At 43.4% G+C, this 23,627-nt stretch overlaps 1 protein-coding gene across 6 annotated transcripts in view; it reads left to right on the top strand.

Moving 5' to 3' along the window:
- ZCCHC2 (zinc finger CCHC-type containing 2) overlaps window positions 1–7,197 on the top strand; it is a 67,451-nt gene extending 60,254 nt beyond the window's left edge. For 4 of the 6 annotated variants that reach the window (XM_040431952.1, XM_040431951.1, XM_040431947.1 and 1 more), the window contains 2 exons: window positions 1,875–3,347; window positions 3,899–3,988. In XM_040431952.1, coding sequence (XP_040287886.1) covers window positions 1,875–3,347; window positions 3,899–3,984 — 1,559 coding nt within the window. In that variant the 3' untranslated portion in view covers window positions 3,985–3,988. Of the gene's footprint in view, window positions 1–1,874; window positions 3,348–3,898 lie in introns of all 6 variants that reach the window. The other 2 variants (XM_040431953.1, XM_040431950.1) reach the window with 2 other exon arrangements.
- Window positions 7,198–23,627: the final 16,430 nt, after the last annotated feature.

The raw sequence follows: 23,627 nt of genomic DNA, 5'->3' as shown, positions 1-23,627 counted from the left end.
CAGTATATAATTTTTTAATAATTGGTTCCCCAAATTAAAACTAAATAAATATAATATCCTAAATGTCAAATAAAAATCGCCGCAAATATTATTTTGGTAGTCAAACAAATAAAAAATAAGTTATGGTCACTAAACCACCATGTGCACAAAATCGCCAAAAAATTGACATTTAGGCTTTTAGATTTTTTTTTTTTTTTTAGGCCTGGTCATGAAACTGTGTTTTTTTTTTTGTTTTTTTTTAAGGTGTGGAATACAAAAAATAAAAGCAGGACATTGCTGTTTTTGTAATTTACCTATAAAATAGCATTAATATTTACCGGTATATTACTTATATCACTGGGTGCATAAAAAATAGTGATTTGCCTTTTTATTTCAATCCCCCTAAAAAAAAAAAAAAAAAATCCAATAAATGATGTACCCTAAAATGGTACCAGTACTATAAATATCCTGTAAAAAACCAAGCCCTCACATGGCTGTCAACTTGGAATGCTGTAAAACACAAAAATTACCGTACTTCTTTCCGTGTTTGGTGAACTAAAGTTAATTTGTTATCTTTACTGCACTGTAATTGGGGAGTAAGAAAACTGAAAGTCATAGCAGAATTTTGGGGGTTCTTTTCCCCTTTAAAATATGGAGATCTGTTTGGTTGCTGGGGATCATTCCTCAGGGCCACTGCAATTTGCAGCTTTCATAATTTGTTATAAAATGTCATTATTTATTTTTTAATTGGTCTTTACTAGAAATTTTCAACAGTTTTCCTTGTACAGCTTTCATTTTCTCTGTATATTAAGTCTGTCCAACTTTCTGATTCCCGGTGACTCCATCAGGGAACTGCTCTCTCAGCTCTGTCTGTAGCCCTGGTCTCTGAACCCATGACAGCTCATAAGCACTCATAGCTCAATTCTGATCAGTTTGATAAGGATTTAGCTTAAATGAGTGTTTATGGGCGATAGACTGAGCTGTCAGAGCCATTAGAAAGCCTGCTAGTCTGCAAATACACACACCATGAAAGCTGTACAGGGAAAACTGTTGAAACATTTTTATAAAGACCCTTTGAAAAAATCTTTTGGCCAAAACAAGTAGAATTCACTAATTAAAAAAATGCCCCCAAATGGTTTAAAGGGATTGTCCAGTATTTTCATAGTGATAGCATATCTTCGGGATAAGGGCCCATGCACACGGCGGTAGCTGTTTTCATGTTCTGCATTTTGCAGAACAGAATGTCCTGGCCTCTATATAACTATCCCATCCTTGTCTGTAATACGGACAAGAGTAGGACATTTTTTTTATTTTTTGCCGGGCCACAGAACGGACATACTGATATGGACAGGACACGGTGTGCTGTCTGCATCTTTTGTGGCCCCATTGAATAGAACGGGTCCGCATCCAACCCGCAAAAAAATGTGGAACGGATGCGGACAAATAACTCTGTGTGCATGAGCCCTAATCCGTCAATATTAGATTGGCTTGGAACTGCACACCACCATCCATTGTGTAGTGGACGGAGTGAAAGGGATCAGCACTGCAGTAACCTGCTCCATCTACTCCGTAGTGGAGGGAGGTGTGTAATTCTGGTGCTGGAGCTACAAGGTATGAGCTGGTCAGTGGAGGTGCGGGGTGCCAGGTACCTGCCAATCTGATGCTGATGGCCTTTATGAAGATAGGCAATACCAGAATACTAAATAACCCCTTTAAGACTATTTTATAGTACAACTCTGCCTTAGCAATAAAAACCCAAGCTGTTTTGCAGCTGTCAGTATTTGTAAGACAGTAATGCTTGGCAAGTAGCCTTTTAGGTCTGGTTAATGTTCAGATTCTTGTTACTATATGCTGTTTGTTTTCCTCAGTCTAGTTACATTACTTGTTTTTCACAGATACAGACAGTAACTCGGAGGACTCCACCAAGCATATTTCTGGTTTCACAACATTTGGCGCAGTTAAAGCTTCCGCTGCCAAATTGTCTGAGCACCTTAACAATGAAGACAATACTACTGAGACCCTGAACAATCCCAAGTTTTTTCTCTTGCCTCCATTACATTGTGTGATGCCAAGTGGCGCAGATAAATTGGAACATGGGATTCCACCATCTATGTCCTCAAATGGAAAGCCTCTTGGTATGCTTGTTAGTCCTGTATCCATATCCCCTTTGAGAGAAGTATGTCACCAGAGTTCTCCTGGAATTGGGGCTCCACCTGCAACTTCCGTTTTGGGAGAATCTGAGAAATGCGTTGATTTACTTGCTACCTCTCTGCCTGTTCCTTCCACTTTTCTCCCTCGTAATTGTCAACCCAGCAGCCCTGCTCTGCATATCCCCGTTCACAGGATGAAATTAACTACTCAGGGGCCATCAGAAAACTGTACAGTTAACGGATCAACACAGAATAATTTAGGTCTAGGGACTGCCAATGCTGGTTTTATATCTGTTCACAGTCCAAGTGGATTTCCAGCCTCTCCTGTGACTGCTTCAGACCCCCTAGCTAAACCTATTTCACAAATTGCAAGTTTTAATCAGGTTGTGCCTCGCCTGGATGGAAGTGCTGGGGCACTGCCTGCACCTACAAACATGAAGCTGGTTCTCTCAGCCACTAACTTACCCACTGCACCTTCAGCGGTCACTTTCTCTTTGCCTGCACAAGCACTTGCAAGTAATATGGTGCCTTCACCAAATACTAATGTGCTGAATGCCTCTGGTACGGTTGCATCCACTCAGACAGGTAGTTGCAGTACAGGTCAGTTACAGTCTATCCCTCCCACAATTCCCACGCATAGCCCTGGACCAGCACCAAGTCCAAGTCCTGCGCTAACTCACAGTACGGCACAGAGCGATAGCACTTCCTTTATTAGTGCTGCGGTTGGTAATACTAGCACAAATGGGGCACCCCCGACACCTCAGCAAATGGGACAAGGAGCATGTGGGTCCTGCGGACGTCGCTGCGGATGTGGAAACAGTGGAGCAATCCCTTTTGGCAGTTTCTATTATCCTAACCCAATCACAGGACAGATGTATACAAGAGTTCCTCCTATCTTTATTCCATCGCTTTGCAATAACACCTACCTCAGCCAAGCACATCAGAGCAATGGAACACAATTTCCTGTCTTCCTTCATCAGGCTCCTTACTCCAATGGACTGATACACGACCCTGTGCTTGGAGGTCAAGCCAACTATGGCATGCAACAGATGGCAAGTTATGCGAGGCTGTACCCAATGTACCCAGCAACTAATGTCGTAGGCAGCACTAATGGATCAGTGACTAAGAAAAATGGGAACGTATCCTGCTATAACTGTGGGGTAAATGGCCATTATGCACAGGACTGTAAGCAGCCACCAATGGAGGCCAGTCAGCCAGGTAATCGTGATAGTTCCCAGAGGACATGTTTCTAAATGTCTAGTGTCTTCTCCATGTGATGGCTGCGGTGTGGCTGTGTTTGTGTGATTGTGTATTGCTGTCATCCTGAACTGTCTGCAATGGTGCGGATCAACTGAGATCTTTGCCACCATTGAAATGCATTGTATTTCTAGCTACATGTGTAAATCCTTCCTTGTTCTAATGGTTTGTATCTTCATTTGTGCCTAATCTGTTAACTCGTGTGCCTCTGTAACTCCGAGTGTTGACTGTATCACGTATTTACAGTGTTGGTCTTCAGTAGCCAAACGAAGAAATGAAGAGCACGTTCAAATGGAAGCCCCCAAATTACAAAGTAAACCCTATATCACCCTGACTGCTTTTCTTTTTGGGGCCGTTCATAAAGACCCTTCAGCAGTTGTCCGATGCTTGGATTCTCCATTTTTAGGAAAAGTGCCTTTTTGTTGTGCTTCTTTTTGTCCACGTTAAATATTTTGTTGAACTTTAATTCTGCTTTGTAAGCATTGACTTAGCAGTTTTCTTTCCTGTTTTAGGCACTTTCAGGCTGAGGTATCTCCTTAATCCTTCTAATGATTCTTTGGATTCTGCAGAAAGACACCAGTCCACATTAAATAAATGAAAAAAAAAAAAAAGTATAAAAAAAAAAGTGCATCCATTTATAACGATACGGAAGTTTTGCTTTCCATTTGATAATGGGAGCTAGTCTCTCATGATTGCTTCACCGTGTTGTCAAACCCATTCCTGTGCCATGAAAAATGAACCCTGAACTTGAAGACCAGAAGCAGTTTTGAGGAAGAGAGGCTTGGTAACATGGCCTGGAAAAATCAGTTCTTAGAGGCTGTTGACCTGGAGACTGAGAGGATTCTTAATCGAAATTATAAATCGCCCAGAAGACTTGATTGGAGCACCTTTCTTTTAATTCATTTGATAGATCTGGGGATATTATGCAATTTTGTATTTCTTTTGAGATTAAAGCTCTAGAAGGAAGAGCCTCTGCACTGTCTGTCCAATAACCTCCACACTTTAGGTTCAAGGTTACTGGAGTAAAATGAGAATCTGTTTTTAAGTCATTTACAGTGGAGGTGTCCTTATGTGTATGTCTGTGCTCGGTGAGAACTTCTTCAACAAAAGCACTAGTACTCCAACTTGAGTTGTTGCATTTCAGATATTTATTGGGAAAAATCCTTGTGTTCTCCTAATATTGAAGTATGAATACGAAGATGTCTCCAAGATCACCGTTGGTGCAGAATTCCTCTCTGTGTCATGCTCATTCTTTACCAATCGGTTGTAGGAGATGTTTTCCGTGATTATTTTTTAGCATAGGAAATAACCTATGTTTTTTAGGTTTCTATTTAAACTTGTCTGCCTATGAATTTATGACTGTATGTTAAGTCTTCACAGTAAGGCTTGGCCATACACATGAGAGAGCTGGCGGTCTACTCTCTGGAGGTGGCTTATCTCTCTGAGAACAAAAGGATCGACCTTGATGAATTCCAACAGAGAGTGAAGATACCCCATGCACATTAGATGGTCAGCCGAAGCCTGCAGATTCGGATGATATAGATCTAATGGGTAGGGCAAGCGTAATGTTTTTTGCGAGTCATACACCTAGTCCTAATTTATTTTCACTCAGGATGTATGAAAGTATTTAAATCTAAAAGCCTTGACTGTGTAATTTTGAGGAATATTCTTGATCCTTAGAAGAATAAAAGCGTTACTATTAGTTTTTTTTTCAATTCTGCCACTAAGTGTGATACATAATGTGAAAGTCTGAAACTGTGTTAGGTTACCTGAACACGAGGCAGATTTGTATGCAGAGAATCTGCTTGAAATCCACACTAATTGTGGTTTTGGTGTTTTTTGCGGATTTATTGTTTAACAACCCCTTTGAAATCTATGGGGCGAACCACTCTACATAAGGTGTGGAATTGCACAAACATTTGACATGCTGTGGGTATTAAAATCCGCACAAAAACAAACTGTACATGGCATTTGTCAGGTGCCCTAAGCTTAATTGCACACACTGCAGATGACACGCGTTTTTCCAAGCTGATTTTTGTGCAGAAAACAAAACGTAGAATACAGTACTGTCAAAGTGAATGAGATTGGACTACTTTCACATACACTTTTGCTTTTTTTCTTCAGTGTGGAAATTGACCTGCAGTGCGTGCAGATTTTCAAATGCACAACAAGTCAAATGTTTGCAATTCCAAACCTTGTTTATAGTGGTTTTTCCCTTAGTCTTCACAGGGGTTAACACACAAAATTTGCACCAAAAACCCTAGCTAAAACCTTAACAAATAGTGTGGATTTATGTGCGGTTTTAGTGCAGATTTTCTGCGTACAAATCCCCACCGTGTGCAGGTTCCCTTAATGTCAAAAGACTAATGCTGCTGTTTTTTTTTTTTTTTTAAAGTTTATACCCCAAACCCATTGCCAACTTATGCACTACAGTCCATTCTTCCAGGTAATGTTTATACTGTAACTGTGTGCACTGAGGTTATTTGGGAGTTATGGATGTGTTTCCAGCAGCAGTCTTTTACCAGCAAATTTTTGTTATTTTTATTTTTTTGCATTCCTATCATTTCCATTTGCTGGGAGGATATAGTTTAATATGCCTTTTACATAGGCCAAGTATATTTTTACAGCAGGTATAGCAGCACTTGTAAATACGTAGTGTATGTAAAACTACACGTATGGTGTTAGACCATAAAATAGGAAAACGAATATTCAGGTGCAATACTTGGAAAAAAAAAAAGTTGGTCTTGATGTAAAACACTGTTTTGTCCTCCCCAGCTAATGCAGTGTTGTTTTTTTCCTTTAATAATAAAGCATCCAATTCTGATGTCTGAACAGCATTTAGTTACCGTACTAGTTCCTATGAAGCTTTAATTTAAGAGAAAATATCTTCTATTTTATTTGAAATTCTAGATATTTTTGGATATGATAGAACACAGTGAAGGTATTGCAAAACTCTTCAGGTAAAAAAAAAAATCTGAGGATTACAGATGGGCAAGAAGAGAGGATTCTACAGTACTGTGCATTACCTTCCAGTTATTAGTATGTTTACCATATTCTTTGATATTTCAACCGTTATGTACTGGAAAGGTTACTTATATTTCTAGAAAAGATTTTGAATTTTATGCAAAAATATTTCCTTGAATTAACAGCAATAAAAAAAATAAAAAAAAACAGGAAAGCATCTCACGTGTGTTGGCACTTTATTTACAGCCTGTGTGTGTATGGTTGGAATGATAACTTGCTAGGATGTGTTCTGTATTACATCATATAAAGTACATGCAGATCAGCAGACATTACAAAAACTAAGGGATGCTGCAAATGGCAGTGGATTTTTAAGTCTGGCATGAGTCACTGGAACTTAATCCAAATGATTCAGACATTTTCTTTTTGAGGCACATTGCGGGAGATCCGTCACCCACAGATACCAGAAAACTGGCTGTAAAAATTCTCAAATACTGGATTTGCAACTTTTGAAACACCATTTGCGCAAGTTTTATGTGCATATGGTGATTTACTACTGACCCTCATCACTTTCCGAAAAGACTGCATGGTGTTTTAGTTTTATCCTAATTTACTCGAGTTTCTTGGCATAAATGACAACTGAACTCTATGCTGTTTAAATTTTTGATGAGGCACAGGTTGCCAGCGTTAAACCCTGGTCTAGATAAATCTCCCCAATTGTACTTTTTAGTGATAAATTTCAGTTAAGAAATTTTTACTTTTTTGACACAAATTTTAACAAGAATTTGGAAAAACTATAAATTTTTCTGCTTTTAAAAACTGTTTTCTGCCATGTTTAGGAAGTTTTTAACTCTTTAGGTGTTTCCATGTATGTTACAAATATTTATACAATTATTTTTACAAATATCCAATTACATTTTTCCCTGTAATACAGCTGGTGTTAACAGAAATAGAACTCAATATTACACTGATTCTGCTGTTAGAATTAACCCATATGTGGTCCTATGGATTTTCAGCCTCCATTTTATTAACCACTTTTCTACCACTGCACCATTATATACATCGGCGTAACAGTACCCCAGTTGAGCACTGAACTATTAAACGCTGCTGTGACACAAGGAAGTGGCACAGTGCCGATGCCTCAGCTGTCATGGACAGCTGAGACTCTGGAGATGCTGGCAAGGGACCAATAGAGTGGTCGCTTGTCAGTGATTGCTCTGAACAGACTAACCAATTAGTGTACTTTGGCGGAAAATGCCAGTTTTCCCAACACTTCCACAGCGGCACGGACTACTAGGAGATTACCCTGCCTCCCTAGGGACAGGAAACAACTTGGAGATCTTTAAATAGCCCCCTCCCCTTACCTGCTCCAGTTGTTTCCTGTCCCTCCCGGATGGTGTGGATATCTCCTGTAGGCGTACACCTATGGGATGTAGGTATGACACCTAGCCTGCGCTTCTACGGATCCTTGAGCAGGGTTGCGGTGCAACCCTTCCTGCTCTGGCATAAGTCCTCCCGTGGTGGTGGACCCCGGGCAGCGTCTGTGCGAAATATCACTCGAGGACGCCAGGGTCATGTGAGTGGAGGCAGACTGTATCTTGGTGGGCTTGAAATTTCAATGAGCTCTTCCGGAGCGGCACTTCCCCCTAGGCAACTAGCGTTTAAAATCTGGAGGGAATGCTCAGGTCGGCGTCTCCTCTGTGGCAGGATGTCAGGACCATGTGCAAATCTGCAGACCCGGTAAAAGCCCTCAGCCCGGTGAGTTCTCCTCCTCTGTATGATGTGCCCTTCTATTGCTCAATTATTGAAGGTAATATGTTAGCACACGATTAGGTGGTGGGGTTTTCTTTTTTAATGGGTTCTGCTGCTTCCTCCCTGATTATGTTTGATTATCCCTGACCTAAGGACATACCAAACGGCCACTGAAGGATCTCAGAGTACTAAAAAGTGTTCCATATGCAAGAAAAGTCTACCTTCTGGACATAAAAAGCTGTTAGGCTCCAAATGACTGGATAAACTAATTTCTGGGGAGTCACCATCACTATTAGACAATATCAGATCTTTTATCAAGGATGAAGTAAGCAGCACAGTGGATTTCAGGATGGCGTCCATATGTCTCTACTGCCGTGGTATCCACTCCTGAGATAGATCCTCAAGAGGAATTAGATGAAGGAGAATTAATCTCAGGTTCTGACTCAGACTCCTCAGAAAATGAGACAGGTCGTCCTCTCTGCTCTATTAAGGAAACTGATGCTTTATTAAAGACTATCAGAGCGACGTTAAATATAATTATTCTAAGCAACCTTAGAATAATCAGTCCAAGACCTTATGTTTAAAGGATTGGGGGAAAAGAGTATTCCCTCTCTATTCTACTATAACAAAACTTATAAAGAAAGAGTGGGCGGACCCGGAGGGGGAAAAAAAAAACTAGGGGTTTCCAGAATCTTTAAGAGAAAGTATCCTTTCTCAGAGGAAGAGACCACCCTCTGGGATAAATGCCCTAAGGTGGACGTTCCCGTGGCAAAAAATAACGAAAAAAATCAGCCCTTGCCTTTTGAGGATGTTGGTCTCCTTAGGGAGCCGATAAATAATAAAAAATAAAAAAAAAGGTGAAGCCCTATTGAAAATATCTTGATAAGCTTCAATGGCTATATTCAAACCTAGTGTAGCAGCTACCTACACTGCAAGATTTATGTCCATCTGGATTAGTCAGATCGAGAAGCATCTAACGGCAGGAACCCAAAGGGAAGATATCATTGCATCCCTACCTATGTTAAAACGGGCAGCAAATATTCTGGCAGACGCTTCGGCGGACACAGTAAATCTAGCTGCTAGATCTGCAGCCCTCTCTAATGCCACTAAGCGGGGCAGTATTCTTAATGTCGTGGTCAGGTGATGCAGCTTAAAAGAAAAAATTGTGTGGTATTCCTTGTGAGAGAGAGACTTTTTGCATCAGTCTTAGATGATATTCTGGAGAAGGCTACGGATAGAAAAAAAGGTTTTTCCCTCAGACTCAATTTTTGGCCCTTTTGGGTCTTTGGCCCTTCAAGGAAAGGAAAATAGGATCCGAAAAAAGAGGGTTTTCAGGAAAGTGGCAAGCAAACAGAGGAAGGGGCAAAGTATTCCTTTTTAACCCTAGAAAATCCTCTAAAAAGTTTGATGGGAGAAAGGCTAAAAAAACTTCCCTCCTGGAAGAAAATCTCCACAGCACCCTGGGTGCTAGACGTAATAGAGTAGGGACTAAAACTAGAATTTTCCTCCCACCCACCAAACGTCCTTTGTGTGAACAGAGAATTAAAAAGGAAAGACCAGTTAACCCTTATACCAGCTGGACATTCTCCTTCAAAAACTAGCTATTGCTCTGGTACCTGCAGAAGGGAAGGGTTCTATTCCCCAATCTTTGGGGAAATGGCTCGCACAGACTAATTATAAATCTGAAAGGTCTAAACAAACACATACAGTACAAACAGATAAAAATGGAGACAGTGAAGTCTACAATAAATCTATTAGGAAGGAACTTTTATACAGCAACTCTAGATCTCACAGATGCGTATTACCACATTCCAATATATAGTGGACACCACAAGATTGAGGTTCGCAATACAGACTGGAGACAAGATATCTCATTTTCAGTTCCAGGTCCTGCCCTTTGGCTTAACATGAGCCCCCAGAGTGTTCACAATTGTCATGTCAGAAGTAATATCGCATCTCCATCAAAAAAAATATATTAGTCATCCCTTATTTAGACAACTTTCTCATAGCCGCAGTTTCAAGGGAAAAACTGATAGAACACTTAGGTATAGTTTGACAGGATCTGGAGACCTTAGGATGGCTAATAAATACAGAAAAGTCAGACCTGATGCCTGGCAGAAGGAAGATATTTTTGGGAGTACTGATAGATTTGCAGGCGATATCTTTTCCTTGCTTGAAAAAATGAAAAAAAGAGTCTTTGTTTTATAATGAAGATCCTAGGTCTGCCCTCGACAATTCCAGCGGTAAGGTGGGCTCCAGAGTCCTTCAGGTCTTCATGCAACAGAACTCGAACAAGAAGAGTCAAAATTCCTCATCAATTGAAGGTTTCACTAGTGAACCCGGACATACCCATATTTTCACCTAGGCAGCCCCACCAAGATGAGCATTTCATAAAATGCTCCAATGGTCATCTTAGTGTCTGGGTGAAAATATGGCTATGTCTGGGTTCATCTCTGAACCCAGACAACCCCTTTAAGGGAACCTGTCATCAACTTTATGCTGCCCATACTAACAGCAGCATAAAGTAGAGACAGGTGAGTTGATTTCAAAGTAAGTGGTCGCTGAGCACCAACATCACAATCATTGCAGACTAGGCCTGGAAAAGAGTCACAGCCACCTAGCCTACCTAGTTTTCTCCCTTTCTTTCTATAAGAGAACTGCCAATCATCATCAGATGGGTGAGAGCAGGAGATTATGAATAACCATGACTCTTCTCAAGTAGATTTTCATTGCCTGTGCTGCAATGATTATGATGCTGGTTCTCGGCAACCACTCACTTTTAGCTCATAAATGACATCCGCATTTCTGTCACTATTTTATGCTGCCCACAGTGAGATCAGCATAAAGTTGATGACGGGTTTTCCCTTTAAGTCAGAGCTCCTCCAATCTAAGATAACTCTCGGCAGTGTGGGAAGCTCTGAAGGCACTACAGCTAGAAATAAGGAGAAGAGATGTAAAGATCTTCTCAGACAACATCACTACCGTCACCTACTTAAACAAACAAGGAGGTACAAGAAGTATATCCTTGGCAAAAGTCTTGCGGAAAATATTCGACTGGGTAGAAAAAAAATCTAACCTCTATTTCCACAGTTCATATAAAGGGGAAAGCAAACATGGTAGCCGATTTTCTGAGCAGAGATGCATTAAAGGAGGGAGAATGGAGTCTAAATCGACGAGTTTTTCTTCAAATAACAGATGGTCTGTACCATATCTATTTTACTCCTTAAGGAGTACGGAGGATTATTGCCAATAGAGCAATAGCAACATCCAAAGAGGGACCTGGAAGCAGAAGCGCTCCCCTAACATCATTTGCACTCTCAAACCGGCCCGGCAGATCCCGATCACGTGACCAACACTAGGTCACGTGCATACCTAACAACAGACGCGCGCGCTTGGATACCACGTGGGACGCCGACAGCCGGAGAACAGAGCTGCAAGCAACATCTGTTTGGAGCACCGACGGAAGACATAACTGCGAGGTGGGTAAGTGATCTCTGAACCCAAGACAGTACGGGACGCCGTACCGAGGTCCAGAACACCAATTCCCCCACAGGTTGTTGTTTCTTTCCTCCACAAGCATAAGCTTCACATTGTATACTATACAGGATAGTGCTTTTTTTTTATCCATTTTTCCTTTTAGCGCTACCCTATATAAGCTATAGTCCCACAAGGGACCATACTGTGTATGATTATATTTTATAAGACTTGACAACTTCTTCTTTTTTTCGCAACCTATATATCTATCTACTTATAAAGGGACATAGACTGATCACCAACTGCTGGGAAAGGATATTATATCCATAGAAGCCCACCAGAAAAGATCCAACCCATGGTCAATAGCACCAGTAGTACATCTTATTGACTTTTCCAACTTTTTTCATCCTGAAAAGTACATTATTTTTCACAGATTTTTTTATTTCTATGTCCTAATATTTTTTTTTTATCATACTTTTTATAATTTTTTATCACCTGTTTTACAACCTTTTTCCCACCACTTTATATACTAATTATCCTAATGGACTAGACACCACTGATTTTCCCACACGGATCCATCCTAAAAAAACTGGTACCAGCCACCCCTTATCTGGCACCCACCACAAGTGCCCAGATTCCCCCACTCACTCACCTATGCTATAAAAATCCCTACCTTATTTTTAAACTAGTATTTTAAATAAAAACTACCATTATTAATCCCACTTATGAGTGTGCCTGCTATCTCCTTATTTTAAACTTTTAAAAAAAAAGTCAGCAGCCCTAAACTTATGTTATCCGTGATTTCCTTCAAGCAGGTCTAGACATGGGACTAACGGTCAGTACCATTTAAAGTTCATGTAGCTGCCTTGAGTGCCTTCCTAGATACTAAACTGGCAGACTATGAACTTGTAAAGAGATTCATCAAAGGGGCTCAAAGAAATCAACCTATAGTCAGGCCTACGGTTCCTCCTTGGCACCTAAATTTAGTATCATCTGCCTTGACAGAACCTCCCTTTGAGCCTTTATCAGAGATTCCCTTAAAATTGCTCTCATTTAGGGCACTCTAGTATTTACAATTTATACTGTACCACTTGGCATCTTTGCATTTATACATTTATATACCTTGTTAGATATTCAGGAAAAAGATTTTTCTTAATCAAGATTTATATGTTTGACAAAATGAATAAAACAGTTTTAAAACAAAACAAAGTTGCTCTAATTTAAACAGTATTCCTAGTAGCTATTACGACAACCAGGAGAGTGGGAGAAATTCAGGCATTTTCATGCAAACCTTCCTACTTAACGATAGTTCGTAAATAAAGTTGAGCGAACACCTGGATGTTCGGGTTCGAGAAGTTCATTTCCGGGAAGTTCGGCCGTTCGGGTTCGGGATCCGAACCCGACTCGAACTTCGTCCCGAACCCGAACCCGAACCCCATTGAAGTCAATGGGGACCCGAACTTTTCGGCACTAAAAAGGCTGTAAAACAGCCCAGGAAAGAGCTAGAGGGCTGCAAAAGGCAGCAACATGTAGGTAAATCCCCTGCAAACAAATGTGGATAGGGAAATGAATTAAAATAAAAAAAATAAAAATTAACCAATATCAATTGGACAAAGGTCCCATAGCAGAGAATCGGGCTTCACATCAGCAGAGAATCAGTCTCTTCATGCCATAGCAGAGAATCTGGCTTCATGTCAGCAGAGAATCAGTCTCTTCATGCCATAGCAGAGAATCTGGCTTCATGTCAGCAGAGAATCAGTCTTCATGTCATAGCAGAGAATCAGGCTTCACGTCACCCACCACTGGAACAGGCCACTGTCACATATTTAGGCCCCGACACCCAGACAGAGGAGAGAGGTCCCGTAACAGAGAATCTGGCTTCATGTCAGCACAGAATCAGTCTTCATGTCATAGCAGAGAATCAGGCTTCACGTCACCCACCACTGGAAGAGGCCACTGTCACATATTTAGGCCCTGGCACCCAGACAGAGGAGAGAGGTCCCGTAACAGAGAATCTGGCTTCATGTCAGCACAGAATCAGTCTTCATGTCATAGCAGAGAATCAGGCTTCACGTCACCCACCACTGGAAGAGGCCACTGTCACACATTTAGGCCCTGGCACCCAGACAGAGGAGAGAGGTCCCGTAAGAGAGAATCTGGCTTCATGTCAGCACAGAATCAGTCTTCATGTTATAGCAGAGAATCAGGCTTCACGTCACCCACCACTGGAACAGGCCACTGTCACATATTTAGGCCCCGGCACCCAGATAGAGGAGAGGTTCATTCAACTTTGGGTTGCCCCGCAATATAATGGTAAAATGAAAATAAAAATAGGATTGAATGAGGAAGTGCCCTGGAGTACAATAATATATGGTTAAGGGGAGGTAGTTAATGTCTAATCTGCACAAGGGATGGACAGGTCCTGTGGATCCATGCCTGGTTCATTTTTATGAACGTCAGCTTGTCCATATTGGCTGTAGACAGGCGGCTGCGTTTGACTGTAATGACGCCCCCTGCCGTGCTGAATACACGTTCAGACAAAACGCTGGCCGCCGGGCAGGCCAGCACCTCCAAGGCATAAAAGGCTAGCTCTGGCCACGTGGACAATTTGGAGACCCAGAAGTTGAATGGGGCCGAACCATCAGTCAGTACGTGGAGGGATGTGCACAGGTACTGTTCCACCATGTTAGTGAAATGTTGCCTCCTGCTAACACGTTCCGTATCAGGTGGTGGTGCAGTTAGCTGTGGCGTGGTGACAAAACTTTTCCACATCTCTGCCATGCTAACCCTGCCCTCAGAGGAGCTGGCCGTGACACAGCTGCGTTGGCGACCTCTTGCTCCTCCTCTGCCTTCGCCTTGGGCTTCCACTGGTTCCCCTGTGACATTTGGGAATGCTCTCAGTAGCGCGTCTACCAACGTGCGCTTGTACTCGCGCATCTTCCTATCACGCTCCAGTTAAGGAAGTAAGGTGGGCACATTGTCTTTGTACCGGGGATCCAGCAGGGTGGCAACCCAGTAGTCCGCACACGTTAAAATGTGGGCAACTCTGCTGTCGTTGCGCAGGCACTGCAGCATGTAGTCGCTCATGTGTGCCAGGCTGCCCAGAGGTAAGGACAAGCTGTCCTCTGTGGGAGGCGTATCGTCCTGTGTTTCCCCCCAGCCACGCACCAGTGATGGGCCCGAGCTGCTTTGGGTGCCACCCCGCTGTGAACATGCTTCATCCTCATCCTCGTCCTCCAGTAGTGGGCCCTGTCTGGCCACATTTGTACCTGGCCTCTGCTGTTGCAAAAAACCTCCCTCTGAGTCACTTCGAAGAGACTGGCCTGAAAGTGCTAAAAATGACCCCTCTTCCTCCTGGGCCACCTCCTCTTCCATCATTGCCCTAAGTGTTTTCTCAAGGAGACATAGAAGTGGTATTGTAACGCTGATAACGGCGTCATCGCCACTGGCCATGTTGGTGGAGTACTCGAAACAGCGCAACAGGGCACACAGGTCTCGCATGGAGGCCCAGTCATCGGTGGTGAAGTGGTGCTGTTCCGCAGTGCGACTGACCCGTGCGTGCTGCAGCTAAAACTCCACTATGGCCTGCTGCTGCTCGCACAGTCTGTCCAGCATGTGCAAGGTGGAGTTCCACCTGGTGGGCACGTCGCATATGAGGCGGTGACCGGGAAGGCCGAAGTTACGCTGTAGCGCAGACAGGCGAGCAGCGGCAGGGTGTGAACGCCGGAAGCGCGAACAGACGGCCCGCACTTTATGCAGCAGCTCTGACATGTCGGGGTAGTTGCGAATGAACTTCTGCACCACCAAATTCAGCACATACGCCAGGCAAGGGATGTGCGTCAAACCGGCTAGTCCCAGAGCTGCAACGAGATTTCGCCCATTATCGCACACAACCAGGCCGGGCTTGAGGCTCACCGGCAGCAACCACTCGTCGGTCTGTTGTTCTATACCCCGCCACAACTCCTGTGCGGTGTGGGGCCTGTCCCCCAAACATATGCATTTCAGAATGGCCTGCTGACGTTTACCCCGGGCTGTGCTGAAGTTGGTGGTGAAGGTGTGTGGCTGACTGGATGAGCAGGTGGAAGAAGAGGAGGAGGAAGCTGAGTAGGAGGAGGAGGAGACAGGAGGCAAAGAATGTTGCCCTGCGATCCTTGGCGGCGGAAGGACGTGCGCCAAACAGCTCTCCACCTGGGGCCCAGCCGCCACTACATTTACCCAGTGTGCAGTTAGGGAGATATAGCGTCCCTGGCCGTGCTTACTGGTCCACGTATCTGTGGTTAGGTGGACCTTGCCACAGATGGCGTTGCGCAGTGCACACTTGATTTTATCAGACACTTGGTTGTGCAGGGAAGGCACGGCTCTCTTGGAGAAGTAGTGGCGGCTGGGAACAACATACTGTGGGACAGCAAGCGACATGAGCTGTTTGAAGCTGTCTGTGTCCACCAGCCTAAATGACAGCATTTCATAGGCCAGTAGTTTAGAAATGCTGGCATTCAGGGCCAGGGATCGAGGGTGGCTAGGTGGGAATTTACGCTTTCTCTCAAATGTTTGTGAGATGGAGAGCTGAACGCTGCCGTGTGACATGGTTGAGATGCTTGGTGACGCAGGTGGTGGTGTTGGTGGTACATCCCATGTTTGCTGGGCGGCAGGTGCCAACGTTCCTCCAGAGGCGGAGGAAGAGGCCGAGGCGGCAGCAGCAGAAGAGGTAGCAGGGGGAGCCTGAGTGACTTCCTTGTTTTTAAGGTGTTTACTCCACTGCAGTTCATGCTTTGCATGCAGGTGCCTGGTCATGCAGGTTGTGCTAAGGTTCAGAACGTTAATGCCTCGCTTCAGGCTCTGATGGCACAGTGTGCAAACCACTCGGGTCTTGTCGTCAGCACATTGTTTGAAGAAGTGCCATGCCAGGGAATTCCTTGAAGCTGCCTTTGGGGTGCTCGGTCCCAGATGGCGGCGGTTAGTAGCAGGCGGAGTCTCTTGTCGGCGGGTGTTCTGATTTTGCCCACTGCTCCCTCTTTTGCTACGCTGTTGGCTCGGTCTCACCACTGCCTCTTCCTCCGAACTGTGAAAGTCAGTGGCACGACCTTCATTCCATGTGGGGTCTAGAACCTCATCGTCCCCTGCATCGTCTTCCACCCAGTCTTGATCCCTGACCTCCTGTTCAGTCTGCACACTGCAGAAAGACGCAGCAGTTGGCACCTGTGTTTCGTCATCATCAGAGACGTGCTGAGGTGGTATTCCCATGTCCTCCTCATCATCAGGAAACATAAGTGGTTGTGCGTTAGTGCATTCTATCTCTTCCACCCCTGGGGAAGGGCTAGGTGGATGCCCTTCGGGAAACCCTGGCAGCAGAGTCTTCAAACAGCATAAGAGACTGCTGCATAACTTGAGGCTCAGACAGTTTCCCTGATATGCATGGGGGTGATGTGACAGACTGATGGGCTTTGTTTTCATGCGCCATCTGTGCACTTTCTGCAGAAGACTGGGTGGGAGATTATGTGAACGTGCTGGATGCACTGTCGGCCACCCAATTGACTAATGCCTGTACCTGCTCAGGCCTTACCATCCTTAGAACGGCATTGGGCCCCACCAAATATCCCTGTAAATTCTGGCGGCTACTGGGACCTGAGGTAGTTGGTACACAAGGACGTGTGGCTGTGGCAGAATGGCCACGTCCTCTCCCAGCACCAGAGGGTCCACTAACACCACCACGACCGCGTCCGCGTCCCTTACTAGATGTTTTCCTCATTGTTACCGTTCACCACAATAAGAAAAATATTATTCGGGCCAATGTATTGAATTAAAATTCAGGCCTTTTTTTACAGACACCTAACACTGTCTGGCTATCTATTTAGGTACCGTATTACACTAATACAGGCACACCAGTAATGACAGATTTAGCTGAATATAAATGTGAGGCCTATTTTTTAGGCGCTGTGTGACAGGTATACGTTTAATCACAGAATTAGACTTGTATCTGCACTGTAGCGTGTGTGTTAAGTTTTTCAGAATGACACTATCAGCACCTTGAATCTAATATACCCTTTTTGGGATAGCTTTAAAGTAGGCCTGATATAGCAGAAACTACTAATTTTGAGAATGGCAAATTTGGGAATAGTTTTTCAACACAGAACAAAAACTGTGCTTTTACGGTCACTAAAAATAACTTGACCAGCTAAAACAGTACTGATTTGGAGGAATAGAAATGTCAGGCCTATTTTTTAGGCGCTGGGTGACAGGCTCAACTTGCCCCTGATGTAGTATATGGCCAAAAAATAACCACACTATTGATGGTTAAATGCACTTGGTGGTAGCTTGTGCTGGCGCACCACAAGCCACAAAATAGCCGCCGATCACCCCAGAAAAAAGTGATATAAAAACGCTCTGGGCAGCCTAAAAAAAGTGAGCAATTCAATATCAGCACTTCAATTATCCACAGCTGGAGATCGATCACTGAATGAAGTCTTTTGGAGGAGTTAATCTGCCTAATCTCGCCCTAACGTCGCAGCAGCAACCTCTCCCTACGCTTGTATCAGCAGAGTGACGTGCAGCGCTACGTGACCCAAGCTTATATAGAGGCTGGGTCACATGCTGCACTGGCCAATCACAGCCATGCCAATAGTAGGCAAGGCTGTGATGGCCTCTTGGGGCAAGTAGTATGACGATTGTTGATTGGCTGCTTTGCAGCCTTTCAAAAAGAGCCAAGAAAGCGCCGAACACCGAACCCGGACTTTTACGAAAATGTAGTTCGGGTTCGCTCATCCTTATTCGTAAACATTCCCCTTTTTTTTTTTTTTTTTTGCCCAAGGTTGTATCAAAATTTCACTGTCAACAGGAAGTTTCACTACCATCGTTTGGGTCTCCAGCAGGCTCAAAGGAGGAAGCTTTATTCCATATGCTAGATGTTCGTAGATGTGTCTTGGCCTACCTTGAAGCAACCAGTACCTTCAGAAAAAAACGGACTGGCTCTTTGTGCAGTTTGCAGGAACCAGTAAGGGGCAAGCAGCAAGTAAATCATCTATAAGCAGATGGATAAGGCTACATGCACACGACCGTATGTGTTTTGCGGTCCGCAAATTGCGGATCCGCAAAAAAAAACTGATGACTTTCCGTATGGCATCTGTTTTTTTTGCGGATCCGTTTTTTGGGCGGATCCATTGTAATAATGCCTATCCTTGTCCGCAAACTAGAAAAAAATAGGACATGCACAATTTTTTTTTTGCGGCGGAACGGACATACTGATGCGGACAGCACATGGTGTGTTGTCCGCGTTTTTTGCGGACCCATTGAAATGAATTGGTCCGCATCCTATCCGCAAAAAAACGGAACGGACACGGAAACAAAATACGGTCATGTGCATGAGGCCTAAGATCTACAATTGTGTGGTGTTCTAAAACTAAGGACATTGAGCCTCCTGAGGGTCTCAAGTAGGGCTGAAACAATTACTCGAATGAATCGATTAACTCGACACAAGAAATCCTTGATGCAAATTTTTTGCATCGATGATTCGTTTGTGCCATGTGACCATGGAGTGTGAGTGAAGCGCTTGCTATTTCTAACACACCATGGTCACCCTCCTGCCCGCACAGTGCTGCACTGGATCCTGACTTACACACTAGTGATGAGCGGCATAGGCAATATTCGTTTTCGCAATATTTTGTGAATTTTTCGCATAATATTTGCAATAAATTTGCGAATTCTAGAATTTGCAATCTCCAGTTATTCTTTTCGCGATTGTGCAAATTGGCACTAATGATGCAAATTCTTTTTGCACAATACATGCAACTTCACATTTTATCAGTTCTGAGTAGATATTACTGATTGGTGCACTAAGGCTACTTTCACACTAGCGTTCGGGTGTCCGCTCGTGCGCACCGTTTGAAGGGGCTCACGAGCGGTCCCGAACGCATCCGTCTGGCCCCAATGCATTCTCAGTGGAGGCGGATCCACTGAGAATGCATCCGCCTGCCAGCGTTCAGCCTCCGCCTCGCTCAGTGAGCGGACACCTGAACGCTGCCTGCAGCGTTCGGGTGTCCGCCTGGCCGTGCGGAGGCGAGCGGATCCGTCCACACTTACAATGTAAGTCAATGGGGACGGATCCGTTTGAAGATGACACAATATGGCTCAATCTTCAAGCGGATCCGTTCCCCATTGACTTTCAATGTAAAGTCTGAACGGATCCGCTCAGACAATTTCACACTTAGAAAATTTTCTAAGTTTTAATGCAGACGCATCCGTTCTGAACGGATGCGAACGCCTGCATTATTGGAGCGGATCCGTCTGATGAAACATCAGACGGATCCGCTCCGAACGCTAGTGTGAAAGTAGCCTAAGTATTGTTGTGACATCACATCACCGAGATGAGATCCTCAGACCCCTTGTGAGACCATATGCTGGTGTGGTTGGCCCTGGGTTCCTCCTAATGCAAGACAATGCTAGACTTCATGTGGCTGGAGTGTGTCAGCAGTTCCTGCAAGACGAAGGCATTGATGCTATGGACTGGCCCGCCCGTTCCCCAGACCTGAATCCAATTGAGCACATCTGGGACATCATGTCTCGCTCTATCCACCAACGTCACGTTGCACCACAGACTGTCCAGGAGTTGGCAGATGCTTTAGTCCAGGTCTGGGAGGAGATCCCTCAGGAGACCGTCCGCCACCTCATCAGGAGCATGCACAGGCGTCGTAGGGAGGTCATACAGGCACGTGGAGGCCACACACACTACTGAGCCTCATTTTGACTTGTTTTAAGGACATTACATCAAAGTTGGATCAGCCTGTAGTGTGTTTTTCCACTTTAATTTTGAGTGTGACTCCAAATCCAGACCTCCATGGGTTGAAAAATTTGATTTCCATTTTTTAATTTTTGCGTGATTTTGTTGTCAGCACATTCAACTATGTAAAGAACAAAGTATTTCAGAAAAATATTTAATTAATTCAGATCTAGGATGTGTTATTTTTGTGTTCCCTTTATTTTTTTGAGCAGTATATACAAACCGGATTCCAAAAAAGTTGGGACACTATACAAATCGTGAATAAAAACTGAATGCAATGATGTGGAGGTGCCAACTTCTAATATTTTATTCAGAATAGAACATAAATCACGGAACAAAAGTTTAAACTGAGAAAATGTACAATTTTAAGGGAAAAATATGTTGAATCAGAATTTCATGGTGTCAACAAATCCCCAAAAAGTTGGGACAAGGCCATTTTCACCACTGTGTGGCATCTCCCCTTCTTCTTACAACAGTCAATAGACGTCTGGGGACCGAGGAGACCAGTTTCTCAAGTTTAGAAATAGGAATGCTCTCCCATTCTTGTCTGATACAGGCCTCTAACTGTTCAATCATCTTGGGCCTTCTTTGTTGCACCTTCCTCTTTATGATGCGCCAAATGATCTCTATAGGTGAAAGATCTGGACTGCAGACTGGCCATTTCAGTACCCGGATCCTTCTCCTACGCAGCCATGATGTTGTGATTAATGCAGAATGTGGTCTGGCATTATCTTGTTGAAAAATGCAGGGTCTTCCCTGAAAGAGATGACGTCTGGATGGGAGCATATGTTGTTCTAGAACCTGAATATATTTTTCTGCATTGATGGTGCCTTTCCAGACATGCAAGCTGCCCATGCCACACGCACTCATGCAACCCCATACCATCAGAGATGCAGGCTTCTGAACTGAGCGTTGATAACAACTTGGGTTGTCCTTGTCCTCTTTGGTCCGGATGACATGGCGTCCCAGATTTCCAAAAAGAACTTTGAATCGTGACTCGTCTGACCACAGAACAGTCTTCCATTTTGCCACACTGCATTTTAAATGATCCCTGGCCCAGTGAAAACGCCTGAGCTTGTGGATCTTGCTTAGAAATGGCTTCTTCTTTGCACTGTAGAGTTTCAGCTGGCAAAGGCGGATGGCACTGTGGATTGTGTTCACTGACAATGGTTTCTGGAAGTATTCCTGAGCCCACTCTGTGATTCCCTTTACAGTAGCATTCCTGTTTGTGGTGCAGTGTCATTTAAGGGCCCGGAGATCACGGGCATCCAGTATGGTTTTACGGCCTTGACCCTTACGCACAGAGATTGTTCCAGATTCTCTGAATCTTCGGATGATGTTATGCACAGTTAATGATGATAGATGCAAAGTCTTTGCAATTTTTCGCTGGGTAACTCCTTTCTGATATTGCTCCACTATCTTTCTGCGCAACATTGTGGGAATTGGTGATCCTCTACCCATCTTGGCTTCTGAGAGACACTGCCACTCTGAGAAGCTCTTTTTATACCCAGTCATGTTGCCAATTGACCTAATTAGTGTTAATTGGTCTTCCAGTTCTTCGTTATGCTCAAATTTACTTTTTCTAGCCTCTTATTGCTACTTGTCCCAACTTTTTTGGGATTTGTTGACACCGTGAAAATTGGAATCAACGTATTTTTCCTTTAAAATGATACATTTACTCGGATTAAACGTTTGATCTGTCATCTACGTTCTATTACAAATAAAATATTGACATTTGCCATCTCCACATCATTGCATTCAGTTTTTATTCACAATTTGTTTAGTGTCCCAACTATTTTGGAATCTGGTTTGTGTGTGTATATATATATAAGCTAACTAATGTAATTAAATAAGGATCCAGATGAGTCTACAAAGCACAGCAATGACACTGCTCTCTCTCTCAGAACTGCAAAAAAAACAACAGAAAATGGCTGCTGGGGAGTTTCTTATATAGTAAAGGGGTAGGCAACTTTCCTATTGGTTGCTAGGGATGTTGCGAAGCTCTGACAAAGATATTGCAGTCTTCTCATTGGCCCACAAACAAGAAGCAGTAGTACTGATGAAAAAAAAAAACGAATATTCGCGATTATGAATATATAGCACTATATTCTAGATCTTCGTGAATTCTCAAAGTGCCGATATTCACGATCAACACTAGTACACACATCTTCAGGACACAGTGCACGTAAGCACGCACTATGACCTGATGCTGTGTGACGTCAGATCACAGTGCAGCGCGTGAAAAAGAGGGTGGAAGATCTCTGGAGTGTTGACAGTGCCCCTACAGGAAAGGTAAGTATTTTAGTTTACTGGGCACTGTTGGCTAGGAGGGGGAGTGAGGGAACTGATGGCAGTGGGGGCAGCTGGTGGCATTGGAGGGGGAGCTGGTGGCACTGGGGGGGAAATGATGGCACTGTTGGAGGAACTAATTGCATTGAAGGAGGAACTGATAGCAGGGGAGCTGATGAGTTTTTATAGGAAAAAGGTTCTTTTAATTAGCTTTTTCTTATTAGAGTACTAGATTAATCGTTGGATTAATCTGTATAATACTTGATTACTAAAATAATCAACAGCTGCAGCCCTAGTCTCAATGCCCATTCAACTCGTTACGTGGCAGCTTCATGGGAAGAATTATCCATGTCCCGTTAGAACAAATATGCCAGGCAACTAGCTACCTGGTCTTCACCTTCCACCTTTTTTTTTTGACATTATCAATTGGATGTCTTGAAGAATCAAGACTTGTCCCTCGCCTGTAGAGTATCTGCAGTGGTCCCATCCTGATTGTTTTTTGATTTCTCTGTTATTCCTCCTAGTAGTCTGTGCCACTGTGGAGGTGTTGAGAAAAGATGACAGTTACTTACCGGTAATTAGTGTTGGGCGCGAATATTCGAATAGTGAATATTAAATCGCGAATATCGGCACTGAGAATTCGCGAATATTTCGAATATAGTGATATATATTCGTATTTTCAAATATTGTAGATTTTTTTGTACAGCCATCAGACTGGCTATTTAAGAATCAAGTGGGACTTTGTAAAAAAAAAAAAAAAAAAAAGTTAAGGAAATTCAATAAAAATAATAGCTTTTTCCAATACATATCTTCTAATTTATAATTGGTTTAAAAAAAACACCGCATAATTGCCCCGTCTGTAATGACCTGTATGGTATAGTTACCGTACACCGTAAAAAAAAAAAATTTTTAAAACAATGATGGAATTGAGGTTTGTCAACTTACCTCCCAAAAACATGGTATAAAAAGCAATCAAAAGTCATGTGTAACCCAAA

The sequence above is a fragment of the Bufo bufo genome, chromosome 5, assembly GCF_905171765.1.
Source record: "Bufo bufo chromosome 5, aBufBuf1.1, whole genome shotgun sequence".
Lineage (NCBI taxonomy): Eukaryota > Metazoa > Chordata > Amphibia > Anura > Bufonidae > Bufo > Bufo bufo.
This window is presented reverse-complemented; position numbering and strand designations above follow the sequence as displayed.